Source organism: Hyaloscypha bicolor, assembly GCF_002865645.1.
Source record: "Hyaloscypha bicolor E unplaced genomic scaffold K444scaffold_182, whole genome shotgun sequence".
Taxonomy (NCBI): Eukaryota; Fungi; Ascomycota; class Leotiomycetes; order Helotiales; family Hyaloscyphaceae; genus Hyaloscypha; species Hyaloscypha bicolor.
The window spans coordinates 3,432,574-3,452,567 of NW_020194684.1; the positions used below are offsets into that span (position 1 = coordinate 3,432,574).

At 45.3% G+C, this 19,994-nt stretch overlaps 2 protein-coding genes across 2 annotated transcripts; one reads left to right on the plus strand and one right to left on the minus strand.

Moving 5' to 3' along the window:
• Nucleotides 1–9,123: 9,123 nt before the first annotated feature.
• On the minus strand, nt 9,124–12,325 carry K444DRAFT_601880 (HET-domain-containing protein; the record flags this gene model as incomplete). The annotated part of the gene is made up of 3 exons (XM_024878702.1): nt 9,124–9,447; nt 9,586–11,954; nt 12,081–12,325. The coding sequence occupies 3 exons, from the start codon at nt 12,323–12,325 to the stop codon at nt 9,278–9,280; spliced, it is 2,784 nt and encodes a 927-aa protein (XP_024728434.1). The 3' UTR covers nt 9,124–9,277.
• A 1,551-nt stretch (nt 12,326–13,876) lies between these two features.
• Nucleotides 13,877–17,493, plus strand: K444DRAFT_669308 (uncharacterized protein). The gene is made up of 5 exons (XM_024887511.1): nt 13,877–14,334; nt 14,384–14,613; nt 14,672–14,870; nt 14,916–15,497; nt 15,547–17,493. Exons 1-5 carry the CDS (start codon nt 13,907–13,909, stop codon nt 17,369–17,371), a joined length of 3,264 nt encoding a protein of 1,087 aa, XP_024728435.1. The 5' UTR covers nt 13,877–13,906; the 3' UTR covers nt 17,372–17,493.
• The last annotated feature ends 2,501 nt before the right edge of the window (nt 17,494–19,994 follow it).

Sequence of the window (19,994 nt, forward strand, 5' to 3'; positions counted from 1 at the left end):
CTTTTTCCTTTTCCAGGTTCGATTTCGCAAGCTCGCAGCCAAGACCAAGCCCAGATCGGAGCGTTAACGCCCACGCGACGAGGCGCCAGCCAAGACCCAGCCACGATTCTTCTTTCTGCGCTTGCTAATCCTTACCAAGCCACCCATGCAAAACAAACCCCCCGGGAGAAATCTCGCAGCCACTCAGCGCCTTCGACTCGAAGGAAATGGGAAACAAATTTTCCATTCAGCCGGTTGGCGAGACAGAGGGAAGCATGCTTCCATTGATCCGGTGGCTTGGCCTGGCTCGGCTGGGCTCTTGAGGATTAATAGTCGGACTTAACGTCGCGACTAAAGGGGCCCAACCCTTTAGTCGGTGAAAGCGAGTTGTCCCGGGAAAGCGAGATGTCCCGCACCAAATAAAATCCTTAATAACTTGAAACCTTCACCTTTTTAAATAATTCTAAGTAATAGAATTAAAAATATAAGCATTATAAACTAGATGCAATTCTCTAAATCTTAAAAAAAGATATGGGTAGAAAGTTATTAAGGTTTTAATAATAAAATCGCGAGGAATACAAAAATCATCAGAATTATTTGTTCGCGACCGTTTCGCGAGTATTAAACCTACGACTTTTGCTTAATTATAGATTTTTATTCTTTTACTTATAACTTTAGCCCTTAAGTATGCAATAGGTAACTATGAGATCGCGAATAAAACGTATTAATTAGATTTTCTATAGCTAGTTCTTAATATTGTTTTTTAGAAGGCAAAAAAGGCCGAAACGGGACATCTCGCTTTCCAGGGACAACTCGCTTTCCCCGACTAAAGGGTTGGGCCCCTTTAGTCGCGACGTTAAGTCCGACTATTATTGTCCCTACAAGTATTTTTGGAATAAATATTTGTGAAAAGATCAGGAGATTTGAAATTATTTTCCCTAGGCCTTTTTGGGCCGGACCCCACAGCCGGAAATCACCTGAGATGAAATGAAGCTTTCCCAGACCCTCGTTGTGGGGTATCGTGAAGAAAATAATTTTATTTCGACGAACGACGGAGAAATTTCTCCCATCCTACAAAAAAAATACCTCGGCGGAGAGAAGAGCGGAAGTGCGTGCGTTTCCGGAAGGCCCCACTCCGAGGCAAAACAGTTTTCCTCTTTGTGGCGGAAGCACATTCCCTGTCCCGCGACGGGGATTCGGGCACGGTCTGAGAAGGGTGTCCGCACGTGATTTGCACATGGATTGGAAGTGCTTGCGTGGCGAGGTGAGGTTGCAGTATCGATTCTCGGGAATGAGGACTAGTTCGAGGAGGCGAGAATGACAAGGTTCTGATGAGATGAACTGCGATGAACGATAAGAGAAGGGAGTTCTTTCATATGGATGAGATTGAAGCTCACCTCTCACTGTTCGCTTCAGATGAACGTTATACCTTTGTTGATATTATACCGAGAATCTGGGGATTAGGGACGCACTAGTACTCTAAATAATATAAAGTATATTATAAAGTATTTTAATTTCAACGTCAAAGATCCACCCACGCTAGACCTTCGTGTACGGAAAGGTTACCGATAGCCACCTCTCAGGTGCAGTCAGTGCTCGTCTTCGGGACCGAAAGGGTATGTATCTCTCTCATCTCGCAACTCGTGCCGCGTTAGCAACCCTAATCCCCGTGATATAATATGGACCCCTTACCCCAGGTATAATTTACCATCTCCTTCATCTGCACCCCTCCTCCACCAATCCAAAACTTCAAAATACCGAATCCTTGCGCAACCTCAAACATTGAAATGGGAGAATCTCAAACACCAACACGCAATTCTTTCGCAATTAGCAATTTCGCACCAACATCTTAGTCTTAAAAGGAAGACGTTACCGTCAGAAAAGCCTCTATGCACAGCACAGACCTCAAACCTCTTCTAGAAGCCAGTTCGTGATGGATGCATGTTCGTCAGCCAGCAAAATAATGTAAGTAAAGAGGGTGGAAGCATCGGCTTGGACGCCTGTACGTGCAGCTATATGTCGGAGACGGGTGTTGCTACAGTGAACGCACGTGCACACCCTGCTCTTAAACTTTTAGGTGTAAAAAGCCTCTATGGCAACAGCACGGCGACATATGATCTACGTACAGGCATCCAAGCCGATGCTTCCACCCTCTTTTACCTACCTGGCGAACAGACAAGTCATCTCATCGCGCTCGATTTCTCCGGATCCGCCAGCCGCCGCCCCCCTTCCACCCCAGCATCGAATCTCGAAAAAGGCCCGTTGCGGAAATTGAGCGGATTTCCGTTTCCCAGCGCTGCGGAACCGAGAAATCTTCCAACGGGCGTCTCACTTTTTTTAAAAAATTTTATTTAATTTTATTTAGTGATTGGGTCGGTTTGGTTGGCTGGGGTGAAATGTGCATGGGAAGAACGATTTTATGAGGTGGGGACGAGGCACAGATGGACCGAATCTACCGATATACAAACTTTCTGTACGGGTAGATAACGAGGAAATATGTTGAAAAAAATAGGGGTGCGAGGAAAAGCCCAGATACGATCGTTTGTCTGGGACTTATGAATATTTGGATTCGAATCGAGGCACCTGCTCAGCTCATGGCTGAGGCTCTGAATGGGTAATTCTCACGGTACAAGAGCGGGACTATGCAATGTCATCCGAGACTTAGCAAGACTTGAGACAAGGCGGAAACTGCCTCAGTTTTTGTGTAACCTTCTGTAACTTCGTTTCCGGTGTTGAGTTGAGATTGAGAATCTCGTTACGAGATTCCTTGTGTGGCTGATACTGTCCCTCTGTCCTTCGTGCCGAGCCACCTCCTGTTGTCGCGCCACCTCCCTGCCGAAAATGGACGCCGAACTGTGCCACCTCGATGCTGTACGAGCCTCAAATCCTCACGCACGACAGCGTTCGTTCCTGTCCGGATGGAAATTGGAGCTAGCGCATACAACTAACCAGCGAGCTAGCTTTCCCCAAGATTTGAAATAAATTTAATAAGCTTTGACCAAGAGGTGTCATTTGGGGCAAGCTTTCGGTAATGACGGGTAGCGTGCCCGGATGGAAGGGAAAATGGGTGAATTGTTAAGGCGCGGTCTAGATTCAGGGGGGTGTGGGCACTCGGGTGGGATTCTAGGGGAGGTTGCGAGGGAGTACCTCGGGGTTCGAAATTCTCGCGATCTTTTGCAGAGTTCGTTCTGGATTTGGGTATTCCAATGGGCAAGTGCTCGTACGGTGCCTCTGGGTCATTCTAGTGATGCAAGGAATACCCGTAATCAATCACTCGCGACTCACGAAGAATGCACAAAGAATGGAAAGCCGAGTCGAGTCGCCCCTCTACATTCTAGAACTTTTCTCTGGTCACAAGACCAATTCAAGTCAAGCACATCGTCAGCTCATTCCGAGCCAGCGAGAGACATCATGCGTTTTTCACTTTTCAATCGGATGTTGCTCCGAGATGTCTCGGATGTGGTCTGCATTCTTGATTTGACTTGAGAAGTGGCGTGTGAGACTTTTCTTTTTTCTTTGTCAAATGAGCGCTTTCAGTTTTTTGATGAGTAAACATTGTCGATATTGAAATTCAGATGCGCGTGAGAGTGGCAGAAAGGCATCGAGGCATCGATGAAGCCATGCTTCTCAATTCTTCAACCTCCTCAAGATAAGGTGGGAAAGTTCCAGCACCTATTTTCTCTCTCTCAACTATTCTTTTCACGATGAACATATATTTGCGGGATGACCATCCCAATCTCAGCCTTATTGTGGTTGATTTAAACTTCTGAGTTGGATCTGACTTTTGTATGACCAAGATCAGCGGCGTCTCGACCTCTCCGGGACAGCTCAGCTTTGGTGCTGACTTCTGGGGTACCTGCATGTTGCGCATCATGAATCACTCGGGTCTGACCTTCTCAACCCTAGTCATCCAAGCTGAGGAATATAGAGTACTGATATGGTCAGGGGTTTTCGCCCTCGCATTGTTTAACGGACTGTGCTTACTGCAGGCCGTTTAGAGACCAAATTATTGCTCCAATGAGCAGAATGTGCGGGTACCCAAGCAGAGACGTTTTGTTGCCGCTGTTTTACAGCGTCAGTTCCAATGGTTGTTTTATTGAAAGTGCAATTGCTTCTTCACATCTCAAAATCCAGCGAGAGCGATTCCATTCTGGAAACAACCAGATTTCTTCAATATAATCCTCGTGACTGCCCACCTCAATATAATATCCAAGAGTCCTGTATCGCTGTCGCCGTAGCCGTACAATCACTGCGTTCCGAAGCTTGGTCTTTGTCTCGTTTTCGGTGCGTTGACAGTGGTATTGAACCTATGCACGGGAAGGCAAGTAGTCCGAGATGAGATGGTGCAGTCAAAGACCTCGAGTACACAAATCTCTTGTTATCATTCAACATGCTATTGTCAATCTCGTTTCCCTCAAATAGTGGAGACCATATTGGAGGTGTGAGGTACTAGTTTTGACAACGTGCGAACGGAAATGGTCATTGACTGGATATGTTGCAAGTCGAGCCCGATGACTTCTGCCCCCGAGCGAAGTAATCGTAGTTGGTAGTGGTCCATTCGTTAAGCTTACCATAACAACATTGCCTTCCCTCTACATCAATACCTCCGAAGTCAAATATCAAGAACCGCGGAAAGGATCTTAACTGATTCACGTGATCAGCAATGTTTGGGACTCTTTATCTCTGTGTAGCGCTGGATATGGAGGAATCTAGAGCTAGACGGTGTGGAAGGAAGTCTCTTTCCTTTCTGTATATAAATATCATAGATCCACCTCTCAGATCTGAGTAGAACCAAAGGTTAATACCAGATGGATGGCAGCTGTGAAGCTGGTTGGTTCTATTAATCGAGGCATCAAGACTGGCTCAAGTAATGTAGATCTCGTTTAGCAGAGATAGCAGAAATCTTGTTCCTTGTCTTCCTTATGCCAAGCTCATATTCTTTCCTGACTGACAGGTGTCTCCTGCTACCAGAGAAATCTTTGTTGCCATCAAGCATCTTGCTGCCAAAAGTTGTCTCAGCAAGTATTTTACAATTTCCAACCTTTACAAGGTCCTCTAAAAGGACCAAGATGCCTCATAAAAATTTCTTTGTCGCGTTGTCACAGCGCAAAACCTTTCGGACGAAGTTCAGACGAACGCCATGCTGGAGACTGTACTTCTTCTTCATAAGGTTGACTTGTTTGCATGTAGGACTCACCCTCAAGGGCTAGGGCTAACCTTTATAGTTGGCCAGGAGTGTGGAAAAGAAGTTCAAGCATAAGGTCTCTGTGATTGCTTGGGAATCGTGTTAGGTTGAGTTGCCATGTTCCTCGCCAAGTTTATGCTTCGCATCCTGACAAGGGCTGCCCTCCTTCCGATTTGAGAATGAAAGCCCATCCCCTAATGATTCATCTTCTTCTAAGAACAGTATTTGCACGCTTCGGTAAACTGGGAGGAGCAGGTCTCTCGAGGTACATGTAGACATTCATATTATCATGTGATCCCGTCTTCAGGAGGCAACAATTCGGAAAATGCTCAAGTGAATCAATCGTCAAACGGTGAATCACTTCCAGTTTGCATCGGGGTTGAATCGCTATGAAGTCAAGAGACCATGCACTCACTCTTCCAAGTTCTCACGCTTTGCATTATATAGAGAATTCGAGCACCTCTTTCTCAAAGGTAAATCATTTCTTGCTTGCAGAATTTTCAAAAAGGAGAAGAGATCAGTATTACGTAGTATACAAGAAGACTCCTACTGTACGCTAGCGTAGGTACATTACAGCCGCAGAGTTACCTGTTACGAATTTTTCTCCAGATATAAATATTGCAGAGGAAGATACCAGATTTGAATCAAAGCAATAGGTTTATAGTAGACGAAATGATCCTGATTAGTAGCCAACATTCTCAAGCCTCAACCGTATCATGCTTTCTAAATACAAAATTGTAGCACTTTATAGAAGCCCTTAACCAAATCCTACCTTCAAAGTTCAAATTCTTCAAGTCTCAAAATCATACCGTCTATTGTCATTACCCGTCCGTTGTCACTTACCGCCCTAACCATGAGCGGAGAAAAAACGTGAAGAACTGCTGCAGACATGGACCAAGTCAAAAGACAAGTCTATTCTTTCTATATTGACCACCCATTTACCATTCTTCCTCAAAAAATTACTGAATATCGTCAAGTACTCGGCTCTGAAGTAGTTCTCTCCATGCAGTTCTAGCTGCATAAGGCCTAGACCCGCACGTCCTCTAACCCAAATTAATAACTTCTCCACAGGCTCTTATTTCCGTGAAATACTCCCATATGAGGAGGAAATCAGCTTTATCATATGATATTTTTGGGGGAACTTCCAATTACACACCGGCTGCGAACTCCGGCACGTTGTAGCCGTGCAGTTACCTAGTACGAAGTCCCCTCTAATATAAATATGGCGAGGCCTGAGCCAAAGCAATGGATTCACAATGGAGGAGATGATCTTACTTGGCTTCCAGCCTACACACTTAAGTCAAATATCACATGAATTACATGCCGCACTAGAACCATAAAACTGTGGCTATCTGCGGAGAACTTTAGCCAAGTACTGTTTTTAAACCTGGAATCCATAAATAATCCCAGCCATACTGTCTGTTGTCACTTATCGGATATCGTTTCTCGTCCCTTGTCAGCAATTTGTTCCAACCACCACGAAGAATAAAGCGGACCACTATAGACATGGATTCACTCAGGAAAAGCTGTTGCTTAGAATTGAGACCCTGTTGAGTGCTTCCCCTTAATTGAACGCACCCGTACTTGAATGCGCCATCATTGACACCCTGACTCGAGCGCGGGAAGTATAGTCAAGTACTCGGCTCTTAGGTAGTCTCAACTTTCCTAATCAAAGTCCCTCCCCTCGATCTCTAGCTTCCCGCATACATTTAACTTGATTTAACGGGGACTTGAGCATTGACTTTAAATGCAATTATAAAATCTGTGGTTGGTGCAGTCAGATTAAGTGTGACAATTTACTTGCTGAAAACAAGATAGTTGAGATTAGTAATTAGTACTCCCACAAATTAAACCCTAGCTCTTTCAAGGCAAATCTCATTTAGTAGCTGTCTCATCATTTATATCTGTGCTTATCAGGTCAAGGTTACTAGACCCAGTAGTATAGGTCCTTATGGTTTACAGTCATCAAATTTCCTGCTGTCAAGATTCCTCTAAGCTCTGTATATAGTAATCAAAGCTCGTGAAGATACAATAACTATCGTGATCTTTTTGCTAGCCTCAAAGACTTTCGTTGCCATGCTGTAAAACTTTTCAGACGAAGATCAGACGAACGCCGCTATTCCAACATTAGGTTTAGTAGATAATGAGAGCTGGCTTACAATATCAACTCCCATGACTAAACCCCACCCTCACATAGACGGAGCGGACTAGTTTGTGGCAAGGAACCTCCGCACATAGCAACTAGGCTATAGGGCACAGGTATTTTGCAAGAGTGAGGATTGTTATGACTAGGGGCTATATTATTTTGCTTGGCGAGAGAAACGTTCCTTCTGAGGAATGACCAAAAGCTACTTAGTTGAATACATCCGTACCTCTCAGAGAAAAATATACTCCGAACGGTGCAAGTGACCAAACCCAGAAAGGTAGAAGTCTCGACAAGAGGAAGATATTCAAAATTATCACGTGGCGATCACATCATGCCTCATACGTGCACTTGGCAAGATGTTCTTAGTTATGTTGTCAAGTTCATTCTTGTTGTCAAACTTCTCTAGGCAAGAAGACAAGGTGAGGGAAGGTGGAGTCAAATTCCCGTTAAGATATTACTCAAAGGCAACATAAGTCTTTGATATCTGAGGGATGGCAGTCCCTTGTCGTATATGAAAGATGAGAGACCCGTGCTCTTATGTAGTAGAATAGCTAATAAGGCTGCAACCTTATTATTATGCCTTTTGACCCGTTTGCCCACGCGGTAAAGTTATTTCCCTGCGTGCCTTTTCGCTTAGTCTAGCGAGTCGTGATAGTTAGGGGGTCTTCCCCTAAGATTAACGACTATTATCTTAACTCTTAGGATATTAGAAGAATACGCTCTCTTGCGCGCTTTTGTATCCGGGGGGTTTGGGGAGGCCGGGACCCCCCCAAGATGTCAATAATATATCTTATATAGTTTTCTACCGAAATCTCACTTTTATTATTTATATTTGCACCTGGCACTTGCTTATACGGCCCCTAGTAATACTTCGAGAATATAAAATGAAAAAAAATACAACTACTTAATTAATAAGCCTTAGCCCTAATATAAGAAGGGTTACTTTTTTATTAATTAGAAGATACTTTTTTTATTAAAACACCCGGGTAGCGCCATTGCTGCCATTGTTCACTTCCAAACTTATTAAATGATTTCTCTCGGGATGAGAAGATATACCAAATTTTCTCTTTAGATGAGCGCTAGTTTTCTCGAGGCCAAACTGTTGGCAAAGAGGGTGATGGGCAGATAACGAGGCTGCGGTGAGGCCTAGCAGACAGTGATTATTAAAAGCCTGATTTAGAATTGTCGGAAGCTGGGTTTTAGTTACGCGTGGTGGACTGGTGTGGCAGAAAACTCACGTGATTGCGAAAAAGCGCAATCACATGACCTGGAGAAATATTTGACTCGCTGCCGGAGGCTTAGGGGGGTTTAGGCCCCCCCCCCAAAAGATTAAAGACTCCTCTTGCCTTCTTTTGCTTCCTCCTTTGCTTAAGGGAGGGTTAGGGGCCTTCCTCCAAGAATAAACACTTTGCTCTTCAAACTAAGCCCTCTTTTAAAAGAATACTTTCTCTTGCGCAGCTTTGTTCCGGGGGGGGGGGACTCTAAGATCACAATATAATCTCTTAAAGTGAGAAAATCTGGCTTTTACTCTTTGCATTTGCACCTGCTTATGCGACCCCTGGTTGCACAAAGTCGAGGTTTTTGATAGCACGTGATGTCTCTGAACCTCCAAATCTAAGGGATGAAAAGTTGGGTCGTGGAATCGCGGCAAGCTGTAGATGATAGAACCGAAGAGTATATCGATAGGTATGTAGGACTAGAACATAGATCCGCGTTCCCAGGAAAAGCAGAGCTGAGCAAGCCAACACGAGCACTACCCTCACCACCTCTCCTTTCACAATTCACACACGAACATCCAGAAAAATACAGCAGTAGGCATCTCAAAAGTATTGAATTTACCTCATAAGCCACTTCAACGGTCCGGCTTTCTGAAGTATTCTAGCGCAAGGCTATCGACACTGCGGTAAGCTACTCGGGGGCCCTTTAAGTCTTTCCCCGAAGCTGCAACTTCCCTCGAACTCAGACCATCACCTGATTTCAAAAACATGGTCTGGTTTGTTCGCATAGAACTTCTGCCGCACAGCCTCGCCATCCATCATTCCATGAATATAAGCCTGTCCCAAGAACTCGTAGTGCCTGAATGGATCTCTCTGATTTGCCTTCCCTTGCCTTGATTTCTTCTTATTCACAGGTGAACCTGGCCTCTGCGGTCCTGAATTGTCGTTTGTGATGCCGTTTGCTCTGTCCTCTGCATTATCGACACCATTCTCCAGCCCGTCTCCCTCATCATCGCTACCATCACTGTCCAACTCGCTCTCTTCGCTCTCATCTTCACTGGAATTGTCGTGACTGCAGGGACTGTAATCTTCTCCTCGCTCCTCCACTTCCTCCTCTTCCCCTCTGTCTGCGCTATGGGCTCTCCGCTTATTGTACCAGCTTTTCCGCCTACTTGCAAAGTGGTGGTTTGGCTCTGCGTTGATTGCATCTTCCTTGTGCTGCTCCAAGGCTTTGGCAATCTGCTGTTTCTCCTCTTCTGTCTTTCTCAAGTAGTGTGCTTTGCGGGCCCTAAATTTCTCACATCTTCGCATCACTCTATGCATGGCCTCCACTCTGTCTTCGACAATCTCCATCTCCCTTTCTCTAACTGTCTTTAAACCTCCTTTCCGCAAGATGATCGGGACTGTGCATCCGTAGATTATGCAAATCAAATCACCCTTCTTTACATTCTCAGACGCCAGACCCAGGATGCCCTTCTCAGTTCGGATTAGAGCTCGATTCCAGATGACGGCTTGGACTCGCCGGCAAAACTCGGCGATGATAGAATTACGCTCGTTGTATATTAGAGCTGTTGTATCCACGGCATTGCTTCGGAGGCCACCTTTCATGATAGTCTCCTTGCAAGCTCGAGCATAGTAGTATGGTGGATTTCGGTCGTGTCGGCCTCGATCAGCCACGAGAGTTCGCCAAAACTCATCGGGAGGATCTCCGGGGTCGTCGTCAATCGACCTTTGCCTTCGAGCACTTTCCCAGCCAGCCAGATCGAGCCATGAAGCCGGAATCTGTCCGGCTTGGGAAACTTGGGCAACCTCCTTTACTCTATCGAATCGAAAGCCATTCACGTAGAGACTGTAGTGGCCGAGCCGGGCCCTTCTTCTGAACTTCAGACTCTTGAGGTCAACTTCATTTGACTGCCCCGCACTGTAGTTTCTGTGTCCGTCTTGAGGGATGCCGACGAGCGGGTCTGCATTCTTGCGACCCATTTTCACCATATCCATTCCTGGATGAGGGAAAATGTCGAATGGTGCGCCATTAATCCTCGCCACCCAAGATGGTAAGCCGAGTTCTCGAATCTCTGGAACTGTGTCTTCGGAAACGTGGTGAAGTTTCCGCCTCTTATTTCCCTGCCGTCTCGACCTGTCCGGCTCCCTCTGGACTTTGGCCGAGTCTGCTTTCTGTTTGGCAGAGACTTGTTCTTCCATAGTAGGAAACCATTTCCGTACAGTCGAAGTTGATGCAACATGGTATTTCGGCGTTGCCTTGTCCCCCCAGTAAGCTATGTTGAGAGAGTGGCTATTGGCTTGCGGTTCGATGAGCTTTTCTTTCTTACGATCAGTCTTCGGATCATGGGGAATGAACTCGCCAGGTCGCCAGTCTTTCGCCCAAGGTCGACAAAGAATGTCCAAGGCCTGGACTGGGTCGGTATCGGCACAGCGTTGGATGCAAAATAGAGTGAAGTCCTTGCAAACATCAGCGTAGGGAAGGTTGTAGTCGAGAGGATAAGGTTTTTGTTCGAGTTCACTAGAGAAGACCTCGGCGATGAGAGCTTCCTTCGTTCTCTCGGTGATCGAAGTCGGCGGAAATGGCGCTGCATCTCGTGCAATAGCGACGAGAGCATATACCGAATCATGCGGTCGCCCGCAGTCGAAAATTGAGAGAGACGTGACTAGATACTCCAGACTAAGCAAACTTCGGCGAGGTTGCACGTGTCTTGTTGAGGGTACACCGTAACCCTTTCTGTATTCTCTGAAAATCCTGGCCGTGGCGTTCACGAGGAGACTGGCTCCCAGTTCGGATATATGCTCAAACCAATTTGGGATTAGTCCCAACTTGTCGTCCTTCTTCATGAGTTCCGAAAGCCTGTGCGTAGCAGTTTCAACTTCGACAAAGAGTTCGACTGCAATTGCCAGCTCTCGCCACGGTATCCGGTCTGGTCCACAGTACACAGTTGCCTTCGGCGCAAGTGCGATCTCCTGCACAACCCACCGGCGAGAGAACCAAGCGCGCTGCATTAACCCAAGAAGTGCCCGCCATTTTGTAGCATGTTGTTTGTCGGTGCAGAGCCTATCGAAATTTTTAAGCTCGTTGATTTCGTTTGTGATGAATTCGATCGCTGTCTTGCTTTCTTCATCGTCGTTTCCAATCCACACGCAGACTTGATCAGCACCGCTATAAAGCAAAGACATCATCGAAACCTGGGAGCTGCGCTCTTCGTGGTCATTCTGGTTGATACAGAGTGCGTCAATCCAGATAATGCGTTCTCTTCTCTCATAGCGTAGATATTTCAGCGCCAGACCGAGTGTTTCTGACACTTTTTTCTTGTAAAGTGCGCCATTTTTTAATATCATAACAGCATAGGGGCCAGCGGTCTCATCGCCCCATCGCCATGATAATGCTTCGTAATGGATAATCTCTCGGGTGTCTTTCCTAGCTTTTCCTGTTTCGGGAGGAAGCTGTTGTCGCCACCAATCGTAAACGACTGGAGGGTGGCTGGCTTTACCTGACTGGCAATAGTTTGCGTGTCTTGTGGTCCGCGGTGTCGTAATTGGAGACTTGGTGACCTTCACCAGCTTATGCTTCTCTTTGAATTGAATGAATTCGGCTTCGAACATCTCGCAGTCGATTTGGGGATTGTCAAGAACCCCTGGTAATAGGCGAAGGAGCCGGATCTGTTTCTTATCCGCTGGCAGATCATCGTATTTGAACTCGTGAATGGCATGGTCGCCATCGAACCGAAGTAGTTTTGAACGAATTTCTTGTGGCAGATTGCGAGCATCGTGCGAAGCTTCTTCAGTCATCTTGGTTCGGATTGAATGCTCTCGTGGCAGTTAATGCTGTTTTGGACGTAACGAAAGTCTCAAGTTCGCGTGGAAGGAGGACAAGGACTCATCGTCTATTTGAAGAAACTCGTCATGGGGCTTCCGGTTGTTTTGGGGGGGGGGGGCTCTCTAGACTCTGCCACTGAGACAGCCCTGCCCGAGGGCGGCTTATTCCAATCTTGTGGCGTGTGTCTGACGCCCCCAGATTCCAGGTGTTGATATGAACTAATTGGCCGCATATGAAACTTGTGGCGTATATCATGAATGATAAGTGGTGTCTTTAGCAGCCATGTCTTTCAAGATGCCGCAAGAAGGGCAAAAGTGGCTAATAAAAGCAACACGCAGTAGAATAAGGGTTGCACAAGAATCGCATTGTCCGGGTCTCATATTTCTGTGCTCATCAACCACGAGCGTGTGAACTTTGTAGCGCACTCCATCAGGACCAAATCAGCTAATAAAGTCAAACCGTTGAATCATTCGGCAGTAGGCTTCCTTGCGATGGGGCTGACTGAGGATACATGTGTCTAAAGTAGCTGCTGTGCGGCTGCGGGATAGCGCAACAAAGCTGCACGTTGAGCTTGATCACTTCACGGAATGGGAATCGCACCGCGCGGAGCTGCGAATCGGGTCCATTTTCAACAAGTTGTGATAGAGATGCTCGGGTTTGCGTTCCAGGTGGTAGTAAAACCAGGCTTTGCAAGGAGTGCGGGAGACGGGATGGACCGTGTGGTGGTGGTGGTCTGCGAGCCGCCTTCTGCTTACAGAGAAGACACGGGACCTACCCAGCGGCAAGGCAGTATCGCGAGGCACTACGAGCCCGGATCAAACCGCGTGAGGCTTAGCACCTGATGTCCTTTTCCTAACTTCCAATGATGGACGGGCAATATTTCGCTATCGAGGTGTGGGATTTGGTTGTGAAAGCTGCGTGATCGGTGAAGAATAGGACGATCGAGTAGATAGGTGGGCATTTGGGTAGAGAACACCGTTTGCAGCGAGGCTGGCTTTGCTGGGGTCTCAAATCGATGTGGTGGAGAGCTTGTCGTGCTTCTTGGGGAAATCGTCAGAGAGCGAACGACAATTCTGAGCAAGTAGGACTAATTCATCCTCCTCGTGGTAGGGCGACTCTCGACTAAACGCTTGCCGCTCCTTCCTCTCTCATCTTCCTCCACCGACAAACTCTCCACCCGTCGGCTCCATTCCTCATCCATGTCCGTCTCCATGTCAGTGCGACACTGCGATTGTTCTCCAGTAGCTATACAACCTTTGCGGAGAGGAGACGGAGGAATATTTAAGAATCGTCCCAGAATAACTGAGAGCAAGAGCAGTCTAAGAGAAGAAATTCCATCACGGACTCTCGACTCTGGAGTAGAAAGAAACGACCTCAATGGTCACGGGGGCAGCCGTCGCCCGGCTAGACTACTAGCAGCCCGTAAATTCACGTGATTCATGTGAATTACAGTGGATCGGTCGGCTGACCTCATATCCTTGCTCTTCCTCAGCCGCACGCTTCAACGAAATGATCAAAATATCATCAACCTCAGACTGTCTATCAAATCGAACATGGCAGATCCATTATCTGTAACCGCCGGCGTCGTCGGTATACTAGGGTTTGGGATCCAAGCCTGTCAGCTACTGACCGATTTCTACAGCTCCGCACGAGGCTCTAGGGAGGATGTGCGAGCCTTGTGCGAATCGACTGAGGCTTTGTCTAGAATGTTGACTGTGCTTCAAAATGTAATCGGGCAACCGGGAGTGGACACAGCGGCGGCTGCTGGAGTTCGCAATCATATCATGGCATGCAGGGCTGGTTTGGCTCGCCTTGATAAGAAGCTGAGGAAAATTCAGAATGTCAGAGGGGATGGAGGGATGCGAGCTTTATATCTGGCTATGCAGTATCCGTTGAAAGAGAAGACCATTTTGAAACTCCGGACCATTATTGCTAAGGAACTCATGGGCCAATTGAGTCTCGCCTTGGGGACATTAAACCTGTGAGTTCGCATTTTCCGCTCTCTATGATTATCGTCTCAACGAGAACAGGGAAACATCAATCTCGCTTATTGACGGTATTGTTCAAGGCCAGTCCATCACCAATGATTCTATCAATAGGCTACTGGCAGAGACACGTGCAATCCAGAATACAATGCTTGAAAGCAATCTAGCTGCAACCCAGAACATTGACAACCTTCGAAAAGAAACTCGGGCGGGGTTTCAAGGCTTGGATAAAGATATTAATGACATTGCTGCAATGAATTTGGCAATGAATGCAGGTTTGGGCCATACTCCTCAAAAAGCATATGATAAATGTACTGACGTTTCATAACGAAGAGAACATCCGAGAAGATGTACTCAACTGGATTTCTTGTTCTGATATTATCGGTTCAAGCCACAACTCCGCTTGCAAACAGCGACAAGAGGGTACTGGAAATTGGTTCATCCACGGAAAGACATATGAAGACTGGAGAACTGAACAAGGATCATTCATCTGGCTTCACGGAATTCCTGGATGCGGAAAGACAATTTTATGGTAAGTTAGGTCAAAATCGGGATAATTGACAACTGAATTTTGTAGCTCCTCTATCATCGAAGAGACTCTGAAATACTGCTCTTCTCGACAGAATCATTACGTTGCCTACTTCTATATCACTTTCAACGACAGCGAGAAGCAGCGACCGGAGAACATTATGCGCTCACTTCTTCACCAGCTTACGAGTCGGCAGTCGAGTATCCCAGATACCTTGCTAGATCTCTACAGGCAGCATAAGAATACTGCTCCTCCGATTAACGTATGGTTAGCGGCACTCCGTTCGGTTTTAGATAGATCTGGGGAGGTGTTCATCATCATTGATGCTTTGGATGAGTGTCCAATTCGAATGGGGGAACGCGAAGAATTGCTGAAAGGACTTGTCTCTATCAAGGACTTCAATCTTCCAAATTTGCACCTCCTCGTCACGAGCCGCAGAGAAGTCGATATCAGCAAAACATTAAGTCACATCTTGACAGAACCTCCCTTTGGCATCCAAAACTCGGAAGTGGATCAAGATATTCAGATTCATGTGCGGAGCGAGGTTACGAACAATCCAAAGCTAAGCAAATGGCCCCATTCAATTCGAGAAGAAATCGAGAAAGAGTTAGTACACGGATGTCATGGCATGTAAGAAGCCCTAGCCCCTTTCTCTCAAAATTACTAATTCTTAGTAAAGGTTTCGATGGGCCACTTGCCAACTGGATTCTCTTAAAGGTTGTCTAAGAGCAAGCGCTGTTAGGAGTACACTCAAAGCACTGCCGCCAACTCTTGATGCGACGTACGAGCGCATCCTTCTAAACATTGGAACAGAATATCGAAAGGAAGCAATATCAGCCTTGATGTGGTTAATGGCCTCTGAGAGACCAGTATATCTGAATGAACTAGCTGAGGCAGCCGTTATTGATATCAGCGTCGACCAGCCCTTTGACCCGGAAGATCGACTCTTTGACCCACAAAGTATCCTTACAGTCTTATCAGCACTTGTTTCTGTTGTGCCAGATGACGAAGACGAAGATGAGGAATATAGCAAAGCCATGACTGAACTGCTTCCGCTGGGAAAGTTCACTGAGATTCGCCTAGCTCATTATTCTGTGCGAGAATATCTTTCGTCCGGACGATTGGCGCAAACTCCATTACTGGCAGCGAAGTTCTATATTACACCATCCACCGCCCACTATCACCTATCTTTCAGTTGTATTGCGTACATATCCTATTGGGCGTTACGAAACGACCACGAATTAGTCAATCCGTCTCCATATTGGTTGGCTTCAGTGGCCCCATTAATGGTCTACGCAACAAAGTATTGGGCTACTCATGCCCTTCGGTGTGGTTCCGAGTTGCCTGAGAACTTGAAGCTCCTCATTATACGGTTCCTTACATCGGCAAAGGTCGTAGAGCTTTGGACAAAACTCTTTTCTCCGGAAACCGAGGAATTTATTTGTGCAGAGGCCGAGGAATTTATCTCTATCAGACGCCTTGTCATAGACCGCCACATACCGAGCCGTACACCCACAGGTGTCTTTATTTCCACCAGAATGCGGGATCTACTTGCTGGTACCTCCGATGAAAGAGTCAGAGCCACACGTTTCTTTCCTCCACAATTAGTTCCAAGTCATCGTCACCGCGATCTTCCTGCGCCGCCGTTGTACTATATTGCATGCCTTGGCCTTTCCGAACTGGTGCCAGAGATCCTAAAGACTACATCTATTAACTGTGAGGCCGGTGGCAGTTACGATAGTCCTCTGCAAGTTGCCTCGTTTAAGGGACACGAGCAGACCGTCCTTGCTCTTCTCAAGGCAGGGGTAAACGTTAATGCTTCTGGAGGGCTGCATCATACTGCTCTTGAAGCAGGGTGCATGGCAGAACACGCTTCTATTGTTCACCACTTGCTGGAAGCTGGTGCTGCAGTCAACCTGGAACATATCCTCTCGAAAATGATAATGGAACGGAAGCTGAACGCTGAAGTTGTTATTCGATTGTTGAAGACAACAGAATCTGTTGATCATCGCAGACGGACATTTGGATGGTTGATGAAATGGGCATCCTGGCATGGACATAGCATGGTTGTGCGACATCTTCTACAGCGAATGCGAGGTCTTGAGCCTAATAGCTTCTTCGATTGGACACTGCCGCACATAATTGGCCTTACGGCAATTAGTGATACTTCATATCAACCATGTGGGAGTGCACCGTACGAAGCTGCTGTGGCCGGCAATTTGGAAGTCCTCCAACTCTTGGTTCCGAGATGGGCAAACATCAATGAAAATGCTTATGAAGGGAATACTGCACTCTACTGGGCAGCTTTGCACAATAGTAAAGAAATGGTTGGATTTCTTCTTTCTCGTTCTGCTGATATTCATGTCATTGAAAATTTCTATGGTTGGACTGCTCATTCTTGGGCTCACTTTAACAAAAGTACGGAGATCCTAGAGATGCTTAAGAATGCTTGCAAAGTCGAGTATTGTGGACTATGCTTGCAACGTCTGTCTTATGCCCAATAAAGGGCTTTGGAAAGTTCAAATGATTTAGAAAGAATGTATGTTTGTAGTTTAGTAAAACCTTAAGAAGTTGATCTAATATTTACCTCTAGCTTATCAGATTAACACACCAAATTTAAGTTCGGAGTCAAAAATGGATTGGCAAAATTCACAGAGCTCGGAATTCATGCTATCAGACGACATTAAGCTATTGTAAAATCGTGGTGGCTATTGCCCGGGAAATTTTCCGTATGATAAACTTAATTGCAAAAGGTGAACTCAGCTTCACGGAATGAAAGCCGATAAAAGTTCTATTGTTTGCTTTTGTGGCCATCTGTACGCCTGCATCGCAACAACACATCAAAATTGGCTATGTCATCATGCTTATTCGTTTCGGATTGGATAGCGCGCGAGGCTGCAGGCTTGTCGGGCGCAGCGCACACGGCCCGTACTATTGAAAGGGAGTGCGTCTGGTGACCGTTCGACCTCCAGGCAACACGATGTGATCCCGCCCATCTGTCAATACGAGCGGTTTAGGAATCGGGCGCTACGATTGATCAATCGGCCTTCCGATTGATCAATAGGTAAGGGAATACGATTCGCAAGCTATAGTGGGTCCCGATTAATCAATCGGAGGGCCGATTACCTAATCGGGTAATATTGAGGTCTGGGGAATAGCAAAATAGTATACTCTATCCAAATCAAGCTCTATTATACATGCCTCCCACTACGTCTAGGTGCTCCCGTAGCCACTCTAGCCCTTTTCGGTGCCCTCCCCTCCACTTGATCACCTGATTCTCCTTCTCTAGCTCCATTCTTACTAGCTCCATTCTCACCAGCTCTATTCTCACGTGCTTGCTCCTCAGCCACTCTCTTCTTTGCTCTCTCAGATACCCTTCCAGCCTTCTGAACTGATGCAATTGAACTACGATTATTCTCCTTTGCTACCGCTTTAGGGAGAATGATTTTATCCGTCTTGTGGGTTGCACCAGTAGTAGGTAAATCAGGATAAGTCGATTGGGAGGTGATTTTATTGAGGGTACTATGCGGCCAGAGAGTAGTAAGCTCGCTATACTTAGTAGCTAGACAGTAGCCCTATTTTAATTAGCTTTTTTTTAAAAGAAAGGCTTATAAAGTATATACCTTAGGAGTCTTTCCTAGAACTCTTACTATAATTCTAGCCATTTCCGTACCGAATCTGTATTGCTTTGGGATCTGGAAAGTTATAATCTCTTAAATATTATATTTAAGAGCCTTGGAATTCGCCCTCTTTACTATATTCTCCTTCTGTTTTCTTATATACTCCGCAACCCTCTTAGTTAATTCAGATAAAATTATCTCCTTAGCTACTTCTTCTTATTCTGCTTCCTTATTAACGAATAAGCTCTCCTCTCTACTCTTATTACTCTCAACCTCTCCTTCTATACCTTCTAGGGCAATATATATATGGCGAGCGGTCTTCTTATAGTCTAGGAAATTAGTAGGTAGCTTTCGTTTAAACCAGACCTCATATAGTGTATTTCCCTTAGGAAGGGCTAGTATAGCTATAGTATTAATTACTCATATAATTAAAGGAAGTAACTATATCTATAATCGGATACCAGTATCCGCTTGTATGGCCCGTAATCGTTTCTTGAAGATTCGATTAGCCACTTTAATAAAGCCCTGAGATTGAGGGTAATAAGCTCGTCCGCAAATAATCTTTATCCTTCTTTTCTGGCAAATCTCAATTACTTTTCCCTTAAACTTACCCCTATTATTATAGGCTAGAATAGAGATATATTTATTATTATTTAGCCACTTGATAAGCTCGTCCGTAGCTTTATCCGCAGTTTTAGCCTTGAGCCTACAGATCCATATAAACTTGGAAAAATGGCATTTTAATTACCAGATCTACATATATTCTCTATCCGGATTATGCTATAATAGTATTAGTAATACTATAGTATTAATGAAGTGTGGATAAAAAGGTTCGGAATTTACGAAAATTATAGGAATTGCGAAAATTGCAAGAAAAGCTCAAAAATGCAGGAATTGCAAAAATTACAGGAAATACAGAAATATAGGGGTAAATTACGTGACTTAGAGAATACTTATACGAAAATCCATTAAATCTAGAACTATATGCTCGCCAGGATAATGAGATTAGATAGGTATAACCCCTTTACTATTTTTCTAAGCCTTCTCTTTATTATAGTAAGTATAGCGGGCACTTATCCAAACTTGGTTATTACGGGATAGGCTATACCAGATTTGCCTTATATACTCAAATATAGTATTAAAGGCTATTATATAATTAGTATAAAAATTAGTAAATTTAAGGGATACTTACCTATATATATTAATTTCTCATAAATAGTAGTCAAAATCTCAAAGGCATTATTATAGTAGAGAGTATAGCGAGCTAGAAGGATCTTATTAAGGCGAGTATTATAGTATTCCTTATAATATATCTGATTATCCTAAAGCTCGTATAAGTGGGATTCGTACTTAATATTAGCCTGGTAGCATTTCTCTGCTTTTATTCTATTAGGAAGCGGAGTATCGGGATTTTGTAACCACTATCTAATATCCATATATTTCCTAGCAGTAAGAATTTTCTTACTACTACCCTTAGCAAGCCTTTAATCCCACGCAGCTTCATCTT

Excerpts from the sequence above, each read along its gene's own strand:
- K444DRAFT_669308 (XM_024887511.1), top strand. The coding sequence starts at position 13,907 with ATGGCAGATCCATTATCTGTAACCGCCGGCGTCGTCGGTATACTAGGG. Across the intron at positions 14,614-14,671 it reads GAATTTGGCAATGAATGCAG|AGAACATCCGAGAAGATGTA; the intron begins GTTTGGGCCATA and ends TTCATAACGAAG. Across the intron at positions 15,498-15,546 it reads GTACACGGATGTCATGGCAT|GTTTCGATGGGCCACTTGCC; the intron begins GTAAGAAGCCCT and ends TTCTTAGTAAAG.